We start from the raw sequence: 22,128 nt of genomic DNA, 5'->3' as shown, positions 1-22,128 counted from the left end.
TGACTTCCTTCACAGAATTGGAAAAAACTACTTTAAATTTCCTATGGAACCCAAAAAGAGCCCGCATAGCCAAGACCTTCCTAAGCCAAAAGAACAAAGCTGGAGGCATCACGCTACCTGACTTCAAACTATATTACAAGGCTACAGTGACCAAAACAGTATGGTACTGGTACCAAAATAGAGATATGGACCAAATGGAACAGAACAGAGCCCTCAGAAATAATACCACACATCTACAACCATCTGATCTTTGACAAACCTGAAAAAATAAGAAATGGGGAAAGGATCCCCTATTTAATAAATGGTGCTGGGAAAACTGGCTAGCCATATATAGAAAGCTGAAACTGGATCCCTTCCTTACACCTTATACAAAAATTAACTCAAGATGGATTAAAGACTTAAATGTTGGACCTAAAACTATAAAAAACCTAGATGAAAACTTAGCAATACCATTCAGGACATAGGCACGTGCAAGGACTTCGTGTCTAAAACACCAAAAGCAATGGCAACAAAAGCCAAAATTGACAAATGGGATCTAATTAAACTAAAGGGCTTCTGCACAACAAAAGAAACTATCATCAGAGTGAACAGGCAACCTACAGAATAGGAGAAAATGTTTGCAATCTATCCACCTGACAAAGGGCTAATATCCAGAATCTACAAAGAACTTAAACAAATTTACAAGAAAAAAACAACGAGAACACATGGACACAGTGAGGGGAACATCACACACTGGGGTCTGTCAGGGGGTGGGGAGCTAGGGGAGGGATAGCATTAGGAGAAATATCTAATGTAGATGACGGGTTGATGGATGCAGCAAACCACCCTGACAAGTGTATACCTGCGTAACAAACCTGCACGTTCTGCATATGTACCCCAGAACTTAAAGTATAATAAAAATTAAAAAAAGAAATCTAAACATAGAAAAGGTACAGTAAAAATATGGTATAGTCGATTTTAAAAGGTATACCTGTAGAGTGTGTACTTCATGAATGGAGCTTGAAGGACTTGATGTTGCTCTGAGTGGGTCAGTGAGTGAGTGGTGAGCAAATGTGACGGCCTAAGACATTACCGTACACTACTGTAGACTTTATCAACACTGTTCACTTAGGCTGCACTAAATTTATGCAAAAATATTTTTCTTTCTTCAATAATAAATTAACCTTAGCTTACTGTAAAAAAAAAAAAATGTGAAAAGGTAATATTTATGTGTTCTGTGTTCAGGAAACCAGGAGGAATGGATTTTGCTGAAACTGGAATACATGGGTAGATAAGGCTAGAGAGATAGGCAGGAGCCAAGCCAACAATACCAGGCTACCACCAATTGCTGGGGTAGGCAAGAGCAGGCATCATCCTGGGTGTTTGGAGCTTCTTTTCATGTTCCCTAAGTTGGGGTGTGTTGGGGGGGATGATACAGGGAGAAATTCTGATTAAGACTTACATCTATTCCTTTGCCTTCTTTTCAAGAAGTCATACTTAATGTCCGTCCCTCCTGGACAGGGTCTGTTCTGTTTGCTGCTAAGCTCCTTTCTTATCTCTCTCACCTACTGAACATATACTGTGTTCTGGGAGCTTTGAATGCATCATCTTGTTTATCCTCATGAGATGGTCTAATAATGAAGAAAGCATGTTTTGGCATTCAACTCACCTGGGTGTGAGTCCCAGGTCTGCCTTTTACTAGCTGGATGTCTTCGAGCAGCTCAGTTCACTGTTCTGTGCTTCTGTGTCCTCATCTGCAAAATGGGAATGATGGCTATTTCTTCAGATTGCCCTCCCTCCCTTTTTTTCTCTCCCTCCCTCCCTTCCTTCCTTCCTCCCTCCCTCCTTCCCCCTTCCTTCTCTCCTTTCTTCTTTCTCTTTCTTTCTTTCTCTTTCTTTCTTTCTTTCTCTTTCTCTCTTTCTTTTTCTTCTTTCCTTCTTTCTTTTTTCTCCTTCCTTCCCTCCTTCCTTCCTTCCCTCCTTCCTTCCTTCCTTCCTTTCTTCCTTCCTTCCTCTCTCTCTCTCTGTCTGTCTTTCAACAGGGTCTTGCTATATTACCCAGGCTGGTCTCAAACTCCTGGACTCAGGCAATCCTCCCAGCTTGGCCTCCCAAAGTGCTAGGATTACAGGCCTGAGCACCTGGCCCGGACTTTCTTCAGATTTTTCACAGGGTACTAGTGAGAAAAAAATACATGGACTCTGCTTACTTAATACTGTGACTGGCACATTACAAGCTCTTCGCACATGTTATTGCTATTATTCCACATCCTAAGGGGGAAGTGCCTTTGAAGGGTCCACGCTCTTTTGTTACCCAAATTGGGCCAGGTTGCTTAAACTGCCGTTCTCCAGTAGCTAAAAACGGGTGGGAGAGCCTGGTCCTCTGAAGTCCAGCTGGGCACACAGCCAGTCCCTGGCCCGTCCCTGCTCCTGCTGCCCTGGCAAGGCCTCCCTTACCCACTGGGGCTACACCAGCACTGGCCCCGGCTCAGCTTCCTGTCTCCCTTATCTTCCTCCAGCATGTGCTGTCTGGAGTAGGAAACACTACCGCTTGCTTCCCTCATTTCCCTTTGCTCAACAGGACCCTCATTTTTTAGGTCTCAGTCAAATCCCAGCTGCTGGCCTGGTGCCCACTCTGTGATTTTCTACACCTCAGCCACCCAGCCCAGATGCAGTGTAGGCCCTGGCTCCAATAGCAGCATTTCTCTTTTCTTCCCCACCCCCATCCCTGGGTTTAGAATGAGAAAATGCTCAAGTTGCCCCTCTCCCAACACTCTTATTTTCTCTGTTCCCCAGGGCCTCCATACTTCCATCCTTTTTTTTTTTTTTTTTTTTTTTTTTTTTTTTTTGAGACAGAGTCTTGCTCTGTTGCTTAGGCTAGAGTGCAGTGGCAGGATCTTAGCTCACTGCAAGCTCCGCCTCCCAGGTTCAAGTGATTCTCCCACCTCAACCTCCTGAATAGCTGGGATTACAGGTGCACCACCATGCCCAGCTAATTTTTGTATTTTTAGTAGTTTTTACCATGTTGCCCAGGCTGATCTCAAACTCCTGACCTCAGGTGATCCATCCACCTTGGCCTCCCAGAGTGCTGGGATTACAGGCATGCCCAGCCCCATACTTTCTGAGTTCAAATCCTCACTCTGCACTTCCAAGCTGTGTGACCTTGGGCTACTTACTTAACTATTTTTCTGGGCTTTAATTTTTTCTTTTTTTTTTTTTTTTTTTTGTACAGAGGAAGCAGAGAAGGTTTCATCAGGTTATCCAGGTTAGTCTCAAACTCCTGGGCTCAAGGGATCCTTCTGCCTGGGCCTCCCAAAATGCTGGGATTACAGGCATGAGCCGCCATGCCCAGTTTTTTTGGTGGTGGTTTTGTTTTGTTTGAGACAGGGTCTCTTTCTGGCACCCAGGCTGGGGTGCAGAGGCACAGACATAGCTCACTGTAGCCTTGACCTTTTGACATCCTGGGCTCAAGCCATACTCCTGCCTCAGCCTCCCGAGTAGATGGGATCACAGGTGTGTACCACCATGCCTGGCTAATTAATAAAAAATTTTTTTTGTAGAGATGGAGTCTCATATGTTGCCATGCTGGTTACTGATTTACAGGCATGAGCCACTACACCCAACCAGCTTTAATTTTTTTTTTTTTTTTGTCTGTAACATGGAAACAATGAGCATGGTCTGCTCCAGAGAAAATGATTAAAGGCCTAGCACATAGTATGAATTTTAAGAATGTTTTATAACATATATATTAAACATTCAAGCATGTTGGAGGTATGTGTTCAAAAATGTATTGATGAAGAGTGCTCAAAATAATTTTTGAGACACTGTTGGGGGGGGGTTAAATTCACAAACTTTGGCACCAGAGAGAGAGAAAGTTTCAAATTATAGCTTTTGCTGTGTGACCTTAGGTAAGTCACTTAACCTCTCTGAACCTCAGTTTCTTTATTAGTAAAATGGTGATGCTAGTGAAACCCATTTTATAGGGCTAGCATAAGAATAAATTAAGATTATTTATGTAAAGAGCTGAACACTGTTCCTGGCCTGAAATAAGTGTTACCTATAATAATGGTATCATTGTCTCACTGTTCAATTTTCAGGGCTCTAGGATATGAGAGGGGTGCTTGGGAAATAGCTATTGCTGCTGCCATTTGTCCATGATGGATCTTAACCTGATTAGAAAGGCCTCGATGTGGCTGGCCCCCTGGGATTACAAATCCCAGCACTTTGGAAGGCCAAGGCAGATGGATTACTTGAGGTCAGGAATTCAAGACCAGCCTGGCCAACATGATGAAACCCTATCACTACTAAAAATGCAAAAATTAGCCAGGCGTGGTGGCACCCACCTGTAAATCCCAGCTACTTGGGAGGCTGAGGCAGGAGAATTGCTTGAATCCAGGAGGCGGAGGTTGCACACTGCAGAGATCATACCGTTGCACTCCTGCTTGGGCAACAGAGCAAGACTCCATCTCAAAAAACAAAAAAGAAAGAAAGAAAGAAAAGGAAAGAAAGCCCTTGATGTTATGAGCGCTGTATAAGATAATGTGGGTGAAAGTGGACCCAGACCCTACCCACTTAGATCGAAGGCTCACAGCATTCAATTCCAGATTGGTTCAATCATATGCTCTCTTACCCTCTCTTACCCATCCCAAAGTACCCTTCAAGCCTTCAAGGGAGAAAAAAGTCAAAGCAAAAATATGCACAACCTCGCTAAGAGTCAGATAAATGCAAACTAAAACCAAAGAGAAATGCCATTTTACACCCAACCATCTGATAATGCCAAGAGCTGGCAAGGATGTGAAGTGAGGGAATTCTCATATGCTGCTGGGAATGTAAATTGGCACAACCTTTTTGTAAAACAGTTTGGCAATATCTAGTAAAACTGAAGATGCATATACCTTATTACTCAGAAATTCCACTCTTAAGTTTGCACCTACAAAAACTCCCACATATGCACAAGGACTCGTGTATGAGAATGTTCATACCAGCACTGTTTGTAATAGCAAAAAACTGGAAAAAAACTTAAATGTTCAGCAACAAGAGAATGGATACATAAATAATAATCTATTCCCAAAATTTATTTATTTTTTTTGAGACAGGGTCTCACTCTGTTGCCCAGACTGGAGTGCAGTGGCATGATTATGGCTCACTGCAGTCTCAACCTCCCGGGCTCAAGCAATCCTCCTACCTCAGCCTCCTGAGTAGCTGGGACCACAGTCACACCCCACCACGCCCAGCTAATTTTATTTTATTTTTGTAGAGATGGGGGTTTCACTATGTTGCCCAGGCTGGTCTTGAACTCCTGGGCTCAAGTGATCCACCCACCTTGGCCTCCCAAAGTGCTGGGATTATACCTCCCCAGCTGGAATATTTTAAAGCAGTGAAAATGAATGGTCTACACATAGCCACATGAATGAATCTTATTAATATATTAAGTGAAAAAAGCAAAATGTACAGAGGAATACATACATTTTAATACCATTTATATAAAGCTCAAAATATATGAAATACCACTATCTATTGTTTAGGGATATATACATAAGTAGTGTAAGTATATAGAAATATAAGGAAATGAAAAATATCAAATCTTCATTTTCATTTGAAGTGGTTACTTCAGGGGCTGTGGCAGGGAGAGAGAGATGCAACTGAGGAAGAGTCCATAGGGGGCTTCAACTATATTAGTAATATTGTATTTCTTATGCTGGGTGGTGGGGATAGGTATGTTTGAAATGTAATCCTTTAAGCGTGAAATAACTCTTCAGAAATGAAATATTTCAGGCTGTGCACAATGACTGACGCTTGTAATCCCAGCACTTTGGGAGGCTGAAGTGAGTGGATCACCTGAGGTCAGGAGTTTGAGACCAACCAGGCCAACATGGTGAAACCCCATCTCTACTAAAAATACAAAAATTAGCCAGGTGTGGTGGCAGGTGCCTGCAATGCCAGCAACTCGGGAGGCTGAGGCAGGAGAATCACTTGAATCCGGGAGGCGGAGGCTGCAATGCGCCGAAATCACGCCACTGCACTACAGCCTGGGAGACAGAGCAACACTCCATCTCAAAAAAAAAAAAAAAAAAAAAAAGAAAAGAAAAGAAAAACAAAAAAGAAATGTTTCATAATTTTTAATAAAAGTCAAGACAATATAAATTGGTAGTGATTTAAGTCATTCTACTTTTCCTGAGGCCCAGTGCAGGAAAACAAAGTTCCTATCCCTCTTCCAACTAGACTATTTTGATAAGCTGCAAAAAGAAAAGACTTTGATGCTATTTCTTAGCCAGTTTGCAAGAGCTGAAAGGTGAGCGTGGAAGCTCTTGCATATATTCAGTTCAGAGAATGGGTGCCTAGTTTACGTCCAGCCTTTGTTCCAGATTTCACTATGACGTCAACTTTCCAGGGAGAAGTATATAAAATAAAAAGTTTAAATCCCCCTCAGTCCTTTACCCAATCCCATTCCCCAGAGGTAATCTCTATTGACAGTACCCCTTCGGACATTTTCCCTATGTATATACAAATACACACAGAAAGTTAATTTTGGCCAGGTGCAGTGGCTCCTGCCTATACCAGAGGATCGCTCGAATGCAGAAGTTCAAGACCAGCCTGGGCAACATAGCGAGACCTTGTCTCTAGTAAAAATCAAAAAAATTAGCTGGGTGTGGTGGCACAGTGGCACGTACCTGTAGTCTCAGCTACTCAGGTGGTTGAGGTGGGAGAATCTCTTGAGCCTGGGAGGTCAAGGCTGCAATGAGCTGTGATTGCTTCACTGCACTACAGCCTGGGTGACAGAGCAAGACCGTGTCTCAAAAAAATAATAATTACATATATATATATATATATATTTGAGGATGAAATTATATATGTATTATTTGAACAGAAGTGAAATCTTTTCTTTTTTTTTTCAGACAGAATCTTGCTGCATCACCCAGGCTGGAGTGCCATGGTACAACCTCGGCTCTCTGCAACCTCCACCTCCCAGGTTCAAGCGATTCTCATGCCTCAGTCTCCCAAGTAGCTGGGATTACAGGCATGCACCACCATGCCCAGCTAATTTTTGTATTTTTAGTAGAGACATTCGCCTTGTTGGCCAGGCTGGTCTCAAACTCCTGGCCTCAAGTGATCCACCCACCCAGCCTCCCAAAGTACTGGGATTACAGGCATGAGCCACTACGCCCAATCAGAAGTGAAGTTTTTTAATTAAAAATTTTATTTTATTATTATTTTATTTATTTATTTATTTATTTTTTGAGACAGAGTCTCACTCTGTTACCCAGGCTGGAGTGCAATGGCGTGAACTCGGCTCATGGCGACCTCCATCTCCCAAGCTCAAGCGATTCTCCTGCCTCAGTCTCCCAAATACCTGAGATTACAGGCTCACGCCATCACACCCAGCTAATTTTTTTTGTATTTTTCGTAGAGATGGCGTTTCACCATGTTGGCTAGGCTGATCTTGAGCTCCTGACCTTGTGATCTGCCTGCCTCGGCCTCCCAAACTGCTGGGATTACAGGCGTGAGCCACCATGCCTGACCAAGAAACAGGTTGTTTAGTGGTTCTGTGTGTGGTTGACACATAAATGGTCCTAAACTGTTCAAAATATTCTGCAACTTATTCTTGGACATCTATGTACATCATAACTATCTCATTCAGTCATTCACTTTGCTGATATTTATTATGTGATGTGCACTCTTCCAGGGAGACTATTGCACGAGATAAACGTCCTCCTTCCTCATAGAGATTACATTCTGGTGAAACATTCAAACAATAAGCATGTAAATAAATAATATAATTTCATGTAGTACTAAGTAATATGATGAAAATAAAGTGAGGATTGGGCAGGGGAGGGTGTACTTTCTTTTAACTATTACATAGTATTCACAGTATGGATTAACATAGCTTGGGGGAGTGACTTTAAAACTTTTCTACTTGCTTCCTAGAGTAAGGAACACATTTTACACTGCTATCCAGAACTCATCATGGAAACATACACACAAAACCAAAGCACACATGTACAACTGAGCAAATATTTCATGATATAACACTTTCTCTTACTAAGGGTGATGCACTGAACTTTTGTATTCTGTTCTATTTCATTTTTTAAAAATGGTAACCATGACCTGCTAAATTGTTTTCATTGTCCACTAATAAATTATGACCTCAGTTTCAAAAATATTGCTTTAGGTAACCAATCATCTTCTGAGATTTATACAGATTGCTCATAATTCTCTCCTATTTAAAAAAAAATTGTTGCAGTGAAATGCTTTACACTCATTTTATGACTACTTCTGAGACCAAGATCCTTGATTACGTAATTGCTATTTACTTAAAATTCTGGTAAAATGTAGCCATTATACTGGAAAACTAAATTTTAATCTTGGATCTGTCACCACCATGATATATAAACTTTGGGCAAGTCCCTGCACCTCTCTGGACCTCCATTTCCCTATCAGCAACCTGCTGATCCTACACCCAGGAGTGTGTTCTAAGTTAACAGTAGATGCCCCACCCCCTGCATCAGCGTGGGCAGGACTTCTCACCAAGCCCTTCTCCCCCTTTTCCACTCCCTGTTCCTGGTTCCTAGGAAGCAGCCCATGGAGGAGGGAAAAGGCAGGTCTGGGCAGGAGGGCGCAATGAAGGGCGGGGCAGAGGGAGGGTAGGAGGGAGGCCAGCCCCCTAGTAGGAAATGAGACACAGCACGAATAACACTTTATAAGCCCGACACCCTCTTCCTCCTCCCATCTCCTGGCCTTCTTCCATCCTCCTCTGCCCAGACTCCGCCCCTCCCAGACGGTCCTCACTTCTCTTTTCCCTAGACTGCCGCCAGTGGAGCCCCCAGCCTGCCGGAGCGAGGAACCCAGGCCCAGAGCCTCAACTTCAGGATGTTGACAACATTACTGCCGATACTGCTGCTGTCTGACTGGGCCTTTTGTAGCCAAAACGCCTCAGATGGTGAGTCGGGGGCACATCTCCTGCCTCAAGATGGTTCTGGAGAATCTCATTCTATCTGGGTACGTGGCAAGACCACAGGATAGCTTATCTCACAGCATCTGTGTCTGCAGCTGGCTAGATTGCTCTACAGGGCACGCAGAGTCTTGGGGACTGGTTTGTGTCTCAGAGCCAAGGTGAGTTAGTACATTTAAGCCCCTGAAAAGGGGGAGATGAAAGAGGCTAGGGGAAACAGGATGACTGGAAACCTGAGAAAGAAACCAGCAGAGAGGGTAGGAGAATCAGCCTCAGGGAGAGGGGAGAAAGGGGAACTGAGGGTGATGGTAGATAGTGGTACATCTAGGGGAGACGGGAAGATGCTCAGATGAGAAGAGAAATGGAGGGAATGGGAAGACACTGGGAAAACTGATGGAAGAACTGAGGGAAGACTGGGGCAGAGAGAGGTGAGGGGAGGCTAGGGAAAATGGAAGAAGACTGGGTGCAGCTGGTGGAACTTGAGAGAAAGAGATGCTGTGCCTAATAGAACTTATGGGCGATCAGGCTGCCTGAAGTGGCCCTGTTTAAGCAGAAAAGGGAGTTATTTCCCTCCCTTATAATTGCACAGGGACCTCCTTTCCCCTCTCTCACAGTCTCCATAGCTTCAGTCTCCCCCTCAGAGAGGCAGCAAATAATAACCAGTATTCAATGGGTGCTCACTATGGTTAATACTTGGATTGACCCATTTAACTCGCACAAACCCCGAAAGGTGGGTAATATTATTACTATCTTCATTTTATAGAGGAGGAAACTGGGTCACAGAGTAGTTAAGGACCATGGGTTATCCATAAATATACTTATTCACATCTGCAGATACAAAGCACAACTTCTCAAATGCAAACACAGACAGGACCCACTCACACACACAGATTTACAACCCTGGACTCATCCAAATGTGCTCTGGGCATCAACTCTGTGCCAGACTCTTTTCTGCATGTAGGAAGCAGAGATCACCAGGCATGGTTCCATAGCCTAGAGGAGTCCATTGTAGCCTGTGTGTGTTTGAAGACAGTCAGGTAGAATCTAGTGAGATATTCACTAATATATGGTGGTCTGGGATCACTGAAACAGACCCACTGTGTCTTGTGGGGCATCAGAAAAAAATTTCCAAGGAGAGGGCAACTGAGCTGGGTCTTTTTTTTTTTTTTTTTTTGAGATGGAGTCTCAGGCTGTCACCCAGGCTGGAATAGAGTGGCACAATCTCAGCTAACTGCAACCTCCACCTCCCAGGTTCAAGCGATTCTCCTGCCTCAGCCTCCTGAGTAGCTGGGACTACAGGCATATACCACCACGTCTGGCTAATATTTGTACTTTTAGTACAGATGGGATTTCTCCATGTTGGCCAGGCTGGTCTTGAATCCCTGACCTCAAATGATCCACCCGCCTCGGCCTCCCAAAGTGCTGAGATTACAGGCATGAGCCACTGTGCCCAGTCTCTTAGCTGGGTTTTAAATCACGAATAAACTCCGCTAGGCAGAAAAAGGGAGGCAGAGCAATCCTGACATGGTATTCATGTGTCAGCCAAAGGCGGCATGAGGAACCCCAACTAGTTTGATATATAAGCAGTGGGAAGCGGCCAGAAAAGGCAGCAAGGGCCAGGTATCTAGCAGCCTTAAATGCCAGGCTAACGACTCTGGACTTGATCCTGTGGGGAGGCAGTGTAGCAGAATGGCTAAGAGTACTGGACTTGACTGCCTACATGCAAACCTTGGCTCTGCCGCACTATCTCTGCCTCAGTTTCCCATGTAGACTGGGGTTAATAATAGTAGCTACGAGCCCAGATCGCACCACTGCACTCCAGCCTGGGCGACAGAGCAAGACTCCGTCTCAAAAAAAAAAAAAAATAATAATAATAATAATAATAGTAGCTACTGCATTAAGCCATTTGGGAAAGGCACAAAGATAATAATGTATGTAAAGCCCATTGCCCAGGTTATAATAAGCACCTAATGGACATTGGCTATGATTATTTTTGATTAATGAAGGGGAGGGGGTTATGGCACTGGAAGATTTTAAGTAGGAAAAGGACATGATCTCATCCCTGGGTCAGGTGGAGGTCGGAATAGAGAATGGGGAGATGTAGAAAGGTACTACCCCCGTCCAGATGAGACGGGTGAATCCTGAATCAGGGCAGTGGAAGAGGAGACAGAGAACAGGCGATGGAACTGGGATTTTATTCAGGTCAGGATTTGTTAACCATTTGTTCCGTTGGTTAACAGGAAACGGGGGGAGGGAGAGCCGAGGGTGAAAAAGGAAGCAGAAAGGAGTGTCTCTTCCACTGCAGGCCTCAGTTTCCTCATCTGTAAAACGGAGATAATAATCCCTGTCCTGCCCTCCTGGCAGAGTTACTGTGAGCGTCAAATGGGAGAAGCGGTGGGAGGGCACATTATAGTTTATGAAGGGTCGAGAAGGTGGGCGGCCAGCCTCAAGGTAGGGGGTTATTATCTTCCGCTGCCCGCCGCCCCCTCCCACGCCGGCCCAGGCTGACGCTGACTCTGCCCGCAGGCCTCCAAAGCCTTCATATGCTCCAGATCTCCTACTTCCGTGACCCCTATCACGTGTGGTACCAGGGCAACGCGTCGCTGGGGGGACACCTGACACACGTGCTGGAAGGCCCAGGCACCAACGCCACGATCCTCCAGCTGCAGCCCTTGCAGGAGCCCGAGAGCTGGGCGCGCATGCAGAGTGGCCTGCAGGCCTACCTACTCGAGTTCCACGGCCTCGTGCGCCTGGTGCACCAGGAGCGGACCTTGGCCTGTGAGTGGGCACGCAGCGGGGGCGGGGTCTGGGCGGGGCTGGTGGGGGCGGGGCCTGACTGGTGGAGGCGGGCTGGGGCTTGCTGGGACTGGGCCGCCATTGGAGCTCGGTGGCGCCTGGGCCTTTGAAAATTGCTGCGTGGGGGCTGGAGAGAGGCAGGTGTCCCCGCTAAGAAAGCCCCGACTCGGGCGGTCGGCCTGCTGGCATAACCTCTTGGGGTAGACCCTGTTGGGAGGCCCTCACACCGTGACACCGAAGGTGCCCTGAAAACTCCTCACCCCTCACCTCACAGTCCTCCAACTCCTTTTCTTCATAGATCCCCGTCCTTCTCTTCCCACACCCCCAGCACTTCACTCTCCACCCTCCAGCCACCTCTCCTCATACAAGCTGATGACTTCGCTCTTAGCTCCACTCATGACCCCAACTCCTCCCCCAAAGACCCCAGTTTCTTCTCTCAAAGCCCCACTCCCTCCCCATCACAACCCCAACTCCTTCTTCTCAAAGACCCTAGTTTCTTTTCTCAAAGTACCACTCCGTCCCTCACCCCGATCATAGCCTTTAAATCCTTTCTCTCCTAGTCCCCCACTGCACCCACCTTTTTTTTTTTTTTTCTTTCTGAGACAGAGTCTTGCTCTGTCGTCCAGACTGGAGTGCAGTGGCCCGATCTCGGTTCACTGCAACCTCCGCATCCCGGGTTCAAGCGATTCTTCTGCCTCAGCCTCCCAAGTAGCTGATATTACAGGTGCTCGCCACCAGGCCCGGCTCTTTTTTTGTATTTTTAGTAGAGAGGGGGTTTCGCCATGTTGGCCAGGCTCGTCTGGAACTCCTGACCTCAGGCGATCCACCGCCCTGGCTTCCCAAAGTGCTGGGATTACAGGTGTGAGTCCCTGCCCCCCGCCGCCCAACCCCCATTTTTTTTTTCTATCACCAGTTGAACAAGGCCTGACAATTCCCTTTTTTCATCATAGTCCCTGGCCCCTTCTTTCTCAGCCTGTAACAGTCTAACCACAAACCCCTCCTCACAGCCCCAGGCCCTTCTCCCCACAGTTCCCTGACCTATAGACTCCCCTCTCCTCACAGCACTGACTCTCACCTTCCTATGTTCTTTTCCCCTTGCTGGGCCTCCTCCCACACCTGGCACCCTCTCTGCACAGTCCCCTGACCCTGACTCTCTATCCACAGTTCCTCTGACCATCCGCTGCTTCCTGGGCTGTGAGCTGCCTCCCGAGGGCTCTAGAGCCCATGTCTTCTTCGAAGTGGCCGTGAACGGGAGCTCCTTTGTGAGTTTCCGGCCGGAGACAGCCTTGTGGCAGGCAGACACCCAGGTCCCCTCCAAAGTGGTCACCTTCATCTTGCAGCAGCTCAATGCCTACAACCGCACTCGGTATGAACTGCGGGAATTCCTGGAGGACACCTGTGTGCAGTATGTGCAGAAACATATTTCCATGGAAAACATGAAAGGTATGATGGGACTGGGGCCCAGGCCTGCAAGCTGGGGAGAGGGCGGGTTCCAGACAAATGGATGGACCTGAAGAATGGATGCCTAGAGCAACAAGAGGCCCACAGCTGGGGGTTTGGGACAGAACACACTCAACTTAAGTCAGTTGGTAAACGGGTCCCTTTCTCCTGGGGCAGAAATGCTTTGGGGTTTGACTCAAATCATGGACTCCTTGGGGGTCTATTCTTCGGGCTAACTCTCTGCATGTTCTGCAGGGAGCCAAACAAGCCGCTCCTACACTTCGCTGGTCCTGGGCGTCCTGGTGGGCAGTTTCATCATTGCTGGTGTGGCTGTAGGCATCTTCCTGTGCACAGGTGGACGGCGATGTTGATTACTCTCCAGCCCCCTCAGGAGGGGCTGGACTGATGGAGGCTGGCAAGGGAAAGTTTCAGCTCACTGTGAAGCCAGACTCCCCCACTGAAACACCAGAAGGTTTGGAGTGACAGCTCCTTTCTTCTCCCACATCTGCCCACTGAAGATTTGAGGGAGGGGAGATGGAGAGGAGAGGTGGACAAAGTACTTGGTTTGCTAAGAAACTAAGAACCTGTATGCTTTGGTGAATTAGTCTGATAAGTGAATGTTTATCTATCTTTGTGGAAAACAGATAATGGAGTTGGGGCAGGGGGCCTATGGCCCATCCTCCAAAGATAGACAGAATCACCTGAGGCATTCAAAAGCTGTAACCAAATAAACAAATCATCCACAATCAAAATAAAACATTCAATGCTTCCAGGTGTGTCAGACTTGGAATGGGACACTGGTATAATAGGGTAGAAAGAAGTAACACGAAGAAGTGGTAGAAATGTAAAATCCAAGTCATATGGCAGTGATCGATTATTAATCAATTAATAATATTAATAAATATCTTATATTTAAAGCATTGTTATCTCCTCCACTTTGCAAAATTTTTGGAAAAGTAACCTATACCCATTTCTTCTGCTTCCTTATTTCTCACTCTTTTTTTTTTTTTTTTTTTTTGAGACAGAGTCTTGCTCTGTTGCCCAGGCTGGAGTGCAACAGCGTGATCTCAGCTCACTGGAACCTCTGCCTCCCAGATTCAAGTAATTCTCCTGCCTCAGCCTTCCAAGCAGCTGGGATTACAGATGCATGCCACCACACCCAGCTAATTTTTGTATTTTTAATAGAGATGGGGTTTCACCATGTTGGCTAGGCTGGTCTTGAACTCCTGACCTCGTGATTCGCCCACTTCAGCCTCCCACCATGCTAGGATTAGATGTGAGCCACCGTGCCTGGCCTTCACACTCATTCTTAGACCCACTGCAATCTGACTTCTCTATAAACTGCTCTAAGATCACTAGTAACCTCTAATTGTCAAACCATCACCCTATATGGTATCTGCAAATTTGCAGACTAGAACTCTCTTTTTACCTTAACTTCTGAGATACCATACTTCAATTTTTAAAAACTGTTCTGTCTACTTTTTTTCAATCCCGTTGACTATGTCATCTTACTTGATTCACCCTGGAAATGTTGGCTTCCTTAGAATTCCATTTTTTTCCTTTTGTTCCTGTTTGAACTATACCCTTTCTAGGTGACCTACTGACCTTCATGGCTTCAAATACTATCTACCTGTGGTTTCCATGGAAAAGCAATATAATTTTATCTTTAAGAGCATGTGTTTTGTTGGCCAGGCGCGGTGGCTCACGCCTATGAGGTCAGGAGTTCAAGACAAGCCTGACCAACACAGTGAAATCCTATCTCTACTAAAAACACAAAAATTAGCTGAGTGTGGTGGCACATGCCCCGTAATCCCAGCTACTTGGGAGGCTGAGGCAGGAGAATCACTTGAACCCGAGAGGCAGAGGTTGCAGTGAGCCCAGATAACACCACTGCACTGCAACCTGGGCAAGAGAGTGAGATTCTTTTTTTCTTTTCTGAAAAAAAAAAAAGAGTATGTGTTTTGTCATCAGACTTAAGTTTTACTTCTTTGAGCCAGAAATTTAACCTCTTCTAGTCTCAGTTTTTTTGTTCCCAAATGGTATTAATAAAATATGCCAAAGGGTACAAGAAAAACAATACCTAATTCATACAGGCGTGAAGAGTATTAAATAAAAGTATATATGTAAAATAATATGCCAAGCGCAAGCCGGACATGGTGGCTCACACCTGCAATCCCAGCACTTTGGGAGGCCGAGGCGGGCAGATCATGAAGTCAGGAGATCAAGACCATCCTGACTAACACGGTGAAACCCTGTCTCTACTAAACAAAATACAAAAAATTAGCCTGGCATGGTGGCGGGCAGCTGTAGTCCCAGCTCCTCAGAAGGCTGAGGCAGGAGAATGGCGAGAACGCGGGAGGCGGAGCTTGCAGTGAGCCGAGATCGCGCCACTGCACTCCAGCCTGGGTGACAGAGCAAGGCTCTGTCTCAAAAAAAAAAAAAAAAAAAAAAAGCCAAACACAGTGACTAGCTCACACCTGTAATCCCAACACTTTGGGAGGCGGAGGCAGGAGGATTGCTTGAGCTCAGGAGTTTGAGACCAGCCTAGGCAATATAATGAGACCCTGTCTCTATAAAAAAGTAGAAAAAATTAGCTGGGCGTGGTGGTGTGGGCCTGTAGTTGCAGTTACTCAAGAGGCTGAGGTAAGAGGATTGCTTGAGCCCAGGAGGTTGAGGCTGCATTGAGCCATGATCGTGCCACCACACTCCAGCCTGGCAACAGACCCAGAAAAAAAAAAAAAAAAAAAGATAGTATATGTATAGTCAGTAAATACAGCAGTGGCTTCTGATCTCCAGACCTCTCATTTGCATTGATTCTTTAAAGTCATCTCTACCTTAATGCTCTGTAGACATTTCAGAATCAACATGTTCAAAATCAGATTTATTATCTTTCTCCCCAAATCTCTCTCTACTTCTGATGTTTACTGTTCATTAATGGATAACAGAATAACCATCAAATCATGTAAGTGGAGAGACCTCACTGTTAACCTTTATTTACTCCCTCTTATTTATCCCCACCTACCAAATACAGTATGTATAAAACACATTCACTCATTTCTACCCCATTACCTTTGTTCAAGATATCATAATTCCTCTCTTTCTTTGTGGTAAACATGAAGCTGTACCATTCAGTTCTACCTCCAAAGAAAGACTTCCTGTTGGCCAGGCACGGTGGTTCATACCTGTAATCCCAGCACTTTGGGAGGCCGAGGTGGGGGGATCACCTGAGGTCAGGAGTTGGAGACCAGCCTGGCCAACATGGCGAAACCCTGTCTCTACTAAAAATACAAAAATTAGGTGGGCGTGGTAGTGCACACCTGTAATCCCAGCAACTAGCAGGGGCTGAGGCAGGAGAATCGCTTGAACCCGAGAGGCGGAGGTTGCAATGAGCTGAGATCTCGCCACTGCATTCCAGCCTGGGCAACAAGAGTGAAACACCATCTCAAATAAATAAATAAATAAATACATACATACATAAGAAAAAAAAGACTTGCTGTTCAGCTCTAGGGGGAATAGCTAGCAGACAACTTCCGCCTACTTCAGTTCTTTCAATGTCTGCCTCAGCTGTAGAGGACAGTCCTACACAAGATCATGTCCATCCCAGAGCTGCCCTCACTCGGTACCTGAGCAAGGCAGGGGTATAAAGGTTTGATCATTTTGACCAACTGCAGGACAGCTCTGAGAATAGGTTGGCTTGACAAGGGCTGGCCAGGACTGGAAATATTCACTCCAGAGCTCCCTGCCAGGGAGGCTGGGTCTTTGTCAGATCTGCATTGCAGTTTGACTTCTCTCTTAGCTCAGCCCTGCTTCTTCCTCCCGGTAAGCATCTTGCACCTCAAACTCTGTCTCAGCCTCTGCTTCCAGATAACCCAACTTGTGTGTGTGTCTCTTTCTTTCAAAATTGAGAAATGTTCTCAATCTTTTGTCTGGACCCTGGCAGTAGCCTCCTCCTAAGAAATTGTCTAATTTCTCCATGTTTTAATTCATCTTCTACATTGCAATAAAAAACACAGATCTAATTGTGTCATTATTCTGTTTTTGTTGTTGTTTTGTTTTGTTTTGTTTGTTTTGAGACAAAACAAACCTCTGTCGCCCAGTCGCCCAAAACAAGCCTCTGTCGCCCAGGCTGGAGTGCAGTAGTGTGATCTCAGCTCACTGCAACCTCTGCCTCCCAGGTTCAAGCAATTCTCCTGACTCAGCCTCCTGAGTAGCTGGGATTACAGGCATGTGCCACCATGCCCAGCTAATTTTTTGTAATTTTAGTAGTCGGGGTTTCACCATGTTGGTCAGGCTGGTCTTAAGCTCCTGACCTCAAGTGATCCACCCGCCTTGGCCTCACAAAGTGCTGGGATTACAGGCATGAGCCACCATGCCTGGACTGTTTTTTACATTTTTCATACTTATTGAGTTAAATTCAGAATCCTCAAAATGACATTCAAGGCCATGCACAATGTGGCCCCAACCTAATGTTCTAATTTTATTTTATTATTATTATTATTTTTAGATGGAGTCTCGCTCTGTCGCCCAGGCTGGAGTGCAGTGATGCGATCTCTACTCACTGCAACCTCTGCCTCCTGGGTTCAAGCTATTCTCCTACCTCAGCCTCCTGAGTAGCTGGGATTAAAGGCATATGCCACCATGCCCCACTCATTTTTGTATTTTTAGTAGCGACAGGGTTTCACCATATTGGTCAGGCTGATCTTGAACTCCTGACCTTGTGATCTGCCTGCCTCAGCCTCCCAAAGTGCTGGGATTACAGGCATGAGCCATCATGCCCAGCCCCTCAAATTTTATTTTGTACCATTTCTCTTTACCCACTATGCCCTAGGTTATTTATTTTAAAAGCATATTTTTAAATGACAGAAGTGGTACAACAATAGCAATAACACAGATGTTTACAAAGAAATTTCATAAAGGAAAAATGGAACACCTCCTGCTTTCTCATTCTCCCCAAATCCTTACTCCAGAGGTATGCTAAGATTATTAGTTGCAAGCAACAGAAACCAACTCTGCCAACTTAAGGGGAAAATAAGTATATTGGAAGGTTATTAAGTAATCCTTAGAGTTGATGGGAAAGCCAGATAATCAAGCTCAGAAAGTAGAACCAGGGACCACAGCCAAAGTCACACCACATGAATGATATTAAGGATACCTCAGCTGGAAGCACTACCTCCATCACCAATGCATGCTTCCATATTAAAGGAATTCTCTGACCCCTGTGTCTTTACATCATTTGTTCAAGAGTCAACGTCCTGAGTGGAAGCAGCCAAATGACCAAGCCTTGATCACGTTGCTTTTGCCTTAGCTGCAAGTGCAGCGGGAAAAAGGAAAACTTTAGATACCTTTGACATCTCTCGTGGGAGTTGAGATCCTGTCTCCCATTAAGACTCACACAGAGGAAGAGATTTCAGATGCTGGGCAACCAAAACAGGTACAGGTGATTTTAAAGAATTGATGCGGCCGGGCGCGGTGGCTCACGCCTGTAATCCCAGCACTTTGGGGGGCCGAGGCGGGTGGATCATGAGGTCAGGAGATCGAGACCATCCTGGTTAACACTGTGAAACCCCATCTCTGCTAAAAATACAAAAAATTAGCCGGGCGTGGTGGTGGGCGCCTATAGTCCCAGCTACTCGGGAGGCTGAGGCAGAGAATGGCGTGAACCTGGGAGGCGGAGCTTGCAGTGAGCCGAGATTGCGCCACTGCCCTCCAGCCTGGGGGAGAGAGCAAGACTCCGTCTCAAAAAAAAAAAAAAAAGAAAAGAAAAGAAACAGAATTGATGCAAATGAGAAGCCTGAAGATCAGCAGCCACTGCTGTATTTACTGACTTTACATATATTATCTTTTTTTTTGAGACAAAATCTTGGTCTGTTGCCCAGGCTGGAATTGGTGGCACGATCATGGCTCACTGCAGCTTCAACCTCCTGGGCTCAAAAAACAGAACAAAAGAAAAATAAAATAGAAAAGCAAAAACAACAAAACCCATAAATGTTCACTATACCTCACATCATTAATTTATTTACTTATTTAATAAATGTTTGTCAGAAACTTCCATATAGAAGGCTTTATGCTATGTACTTTGGAAGACACAAAACGATTAGGATATGATCCTTCTCAAGGAGCCCAGTCTTTTCTTGGGAAGATAAAACATACCCAAAAAAGAAAAACACAAGGCAAGATGCTTTGTATAACTAGAAGAAACACACAAATAAAAATATGTTATGTGGCTGGGCATCGTGGCTCATGCCTGTAATCCCAGCACTTTGGGAGGCTGAGGTGGGCAGTTCACCTGAGGTCAGGAGTTTGAGACCAGCGGGGCCAACATGGTGAAACCCTGTCTCTAGTAAATATACAAAAATTAGCCAGGCATGGTGGCACGTGCCTACAGTTCCAGTTACTCAGGAGGCTAAGGAAGGAGAATAGCTTTTACCCAGGAGGCAGAGATTGCAGTGAGTTGAGATTGTGCCACTGCACTCCAGCCTGGACAGTGGAGTGAGACTCTGTCTCAAAAAAAAAAAAAAAAAAAAAAGGAAAGAAAGAAAGAAAAATGCTCTGATTTACTCTTGTAGCTATCATTTACATATTGCTATATAGTCTTTGGAATTCTGTAACTTGCGTTTATCATTTAATACTCTCTTTGGTCTTGTAAGATAGATATTCTCATTTTAGATTAGGAAACATGTTTAGGGATAATAAGAAAGTTAATTAACTGATATGGTTTGGATGTTTTGTCGCTCCCAATCTCATATTGGAATGTGACCTCCATTGTTAGAGATGGGCCTAATGGGAGGTGTTTGGGTCAAGGGGGCAGATCCCTCATGAATGGCTTAACACCATCCCTTGGTGATGAGTGAGTTCTTGCTCAGTTAGATTACACGTGAGATCTCGTTGTTTAAAAGGATCTGAGACCTCCCTTCCTCTTTCTTGCTTCCTTCTGTCTCCATCTTACATGCCTGCTTCCCCTTTGCCTTCCACCATGATTGAAAGCTTCCTGAGACCTCACCAGAAGATGCTGGTGCTGTGCTTCCTGTACATCCTGCAGAAGTGTGAGCCAAGATAAACCTCTTTTCTTTTATAAATTAGCCACTTGCAGGTATTCCAGTATAGCAACACAAGAATGGACTAATAACAGTATCAGAGCTAGCATTCAAACCCATGCCTTTGTGTTCTAGGTTTTATGCTTTCTCTCCTCTACTAAAACTGAGGGAATCAGAGGAAACTGGGGGAGAAACATGGTATTTGTGAATGGGTGAGATATGACCATGCCCAAATAGGAAAGATAGAACAGATTCAATAATGAAAATAGGAAAAAGCAGAGTAAATTTTAGACATTTCTTAAAGAAGATACACCAGTGGCCAATAAGCACATGAAAAGATGCCCAACATCATTATAGTCATTATGGAAATGCAAATCAAAACCATGAGATACCACTTCATACCAGCAAGAATGGCTATAGGAGAATGGATATAATCAATATTGTGAAAATGACCATACTGCCAAAAGCAATCTACAAATTCAATGCAATCTCCATCAAAACACCACCATCATTCTTCACAGAGTTAGAAAAAACAATTCTAAAATTCATATGGAACCAAAAAAGAGCCCACATAGCCAAAGCAAGAGTAAGCAAAAAGAACAAATCCGGAGGCATCATACTACCTGATTTCAAATAATACTCTAAGGCCATAGTCACCAAAACAGCATGATACTGGTATAAAAATAGGCACATAGACCAATGGAACAGAATAGAGAACCCAGAAATACACCCAAATACTTACAGACAACTGATCTTTGACAAAGCAAGCAAAAACATAAAGTGGGGAAAGGACACCCTTTTCAACAAATGGTGCTGGGATAATTGATTAACCACATGTAGAAGAACGAAACTGGATCCTCATCTTTTACCTTATACAAAAATCAACTCAAGATGGATTAAGCAGCTGGGCGTAGTGGCTCACACCTGTAATCCTAACGCTTTGGGAGGCTGAGGCAGGCAGATCACGAGGTCAGGAGATCGAGACCATCCTGGCTAACACGGTGAAACCCATCTCTACTAAAAATACAAAAAATTAGCCGGACGTGGTGGCGGGTGCCTATAGTCCCAGCTACTTGGGAGGCTGAAGCAGGAGAATGGCGTGAACCTGGGAGGCGGAGCTTGCAGTGAGCTCTGATCACGCCACTGCACTCCAGCCTGGGTGATAGAGCGAGACTGCGAGACTCCCTCTCAAAAAAACAAACAAACAAACAAACAAACAAACAAAACACAAAACAAAGCAAACAAATAAACAAAAAACAAGATGGATTAAGGACTTAAACCTAAGACCTGAAACTATAAAATTTCTAGAAGATAAGTTTGGAAAAACCCTTCTAGACATTGGCTTGGCCAAGGATTTCATGGCAAAAAAAAAAAAAAAAATAGCAGTTGCAATATAAATAAAGGTAAATAGCTGGGACCTAATTAAACTAAAGAGCTTTTGCACAGCAAAAGGAACAGTCAGTAGAGTAAACAGACAACCCACAGAGTGGGAGAAAATCTTCACAATCTATACATCGGATAAAGGACTAATATCCAGAATCTACGATGAACTCAAACAAATCAATAAGACAAAAAAACAATTGAGCCCATCAAAAAGTGGGCTAAGGACATGAATAGACAATTCTCAAAAGAAAATATACGAATAGCCAACAAACATATGAAAAAAATGCTCAACATCACTAATGATCAGGAAAATGCAAATCAAAACCACAATACGATACCACCTTACTCCCATAAGAATGACCATAATCAAATAATAAAAAAATAGATGTTGGCATGGATGCAGCTATCAGGGAACACTTCTACGCTGCTGGTGGGAATGTAAACTAGTACAGCTGCTACGGAAAACAGTGTGGAGATTCCTTTAAAAACTAAAAGTAGACTACCATTTGATCCAGCAATCCCACTACTGGGTATCTACCCAGAGGAAAA

General features: G+C 44.8%; 2 protein-coding genes across 3 annotated transcripts in view; one reads left to right on the top strand and one right to left on the bottom strand.

Annotated features, from left to right (window-relative positions):
* TRPC4AP (transient receptor potential cation channel subfamily C member 4 associated protein) overlaps positions 1-22,128 on the bottom strand; it is a 283,763-nt gene that overhangs the window by 160,085 nt on the left and 101,550 nt on the right. The gene's annotated exons all lie outside the window — the stretch shown is intronic.
* Positions 8,624-22,128, top strand: part of PROCR (protein C receptor) — a 46,271-nt gene continuing 32,766 nt past the window's right edge. The window contains exons 1-4 of one of the 2 annotated variants that reach the window (XM_050807303.1): positions 8,624-8,914; positions 11,453-11,704; positions 12,887-13,165; positions 13,418-14,082. In XM_050807303.1, the coding sequence (XP_050663260.1) occupies positions 8,845-8,914; positions 11,453-11,704; positions 12,887-13,165; positions 13,418-13,533 (717 nt within the window). In that variant the 5' untranslated portion in view covers positions 8,624-8,844 and the 3' untranslated portion in view covers positions 13,534-14,082. Of the gene's footprint in view, positions 8,915-11,452; positions 11,705-12,886; positions 13,166-13,417; positions 14,083-22,128 lie in introns of those variants that run through there. The other variant, XM_050807304.1, reaches the window with a different exon arrangement.

The sequence above is a fragment of the Macaca thibetana genome, chromosome 10 (genome assembly GCF_024542745.1).
Source record: "Macaca thibetana thibetana isolate TM-01 chromosome 10, ASM2454274v1, whole genome shotgun sequence".
Classification (NCBI taxonomy): domain Eukaryota; kingdom Metazoa; phylum Chordata; class Mammalia; order Primates; family Cercopithecidae; genus Macaca; species Macaca thibetana.
This window is presented reverse-complemented; position numbering and strand designations above follow the sequence as displayed.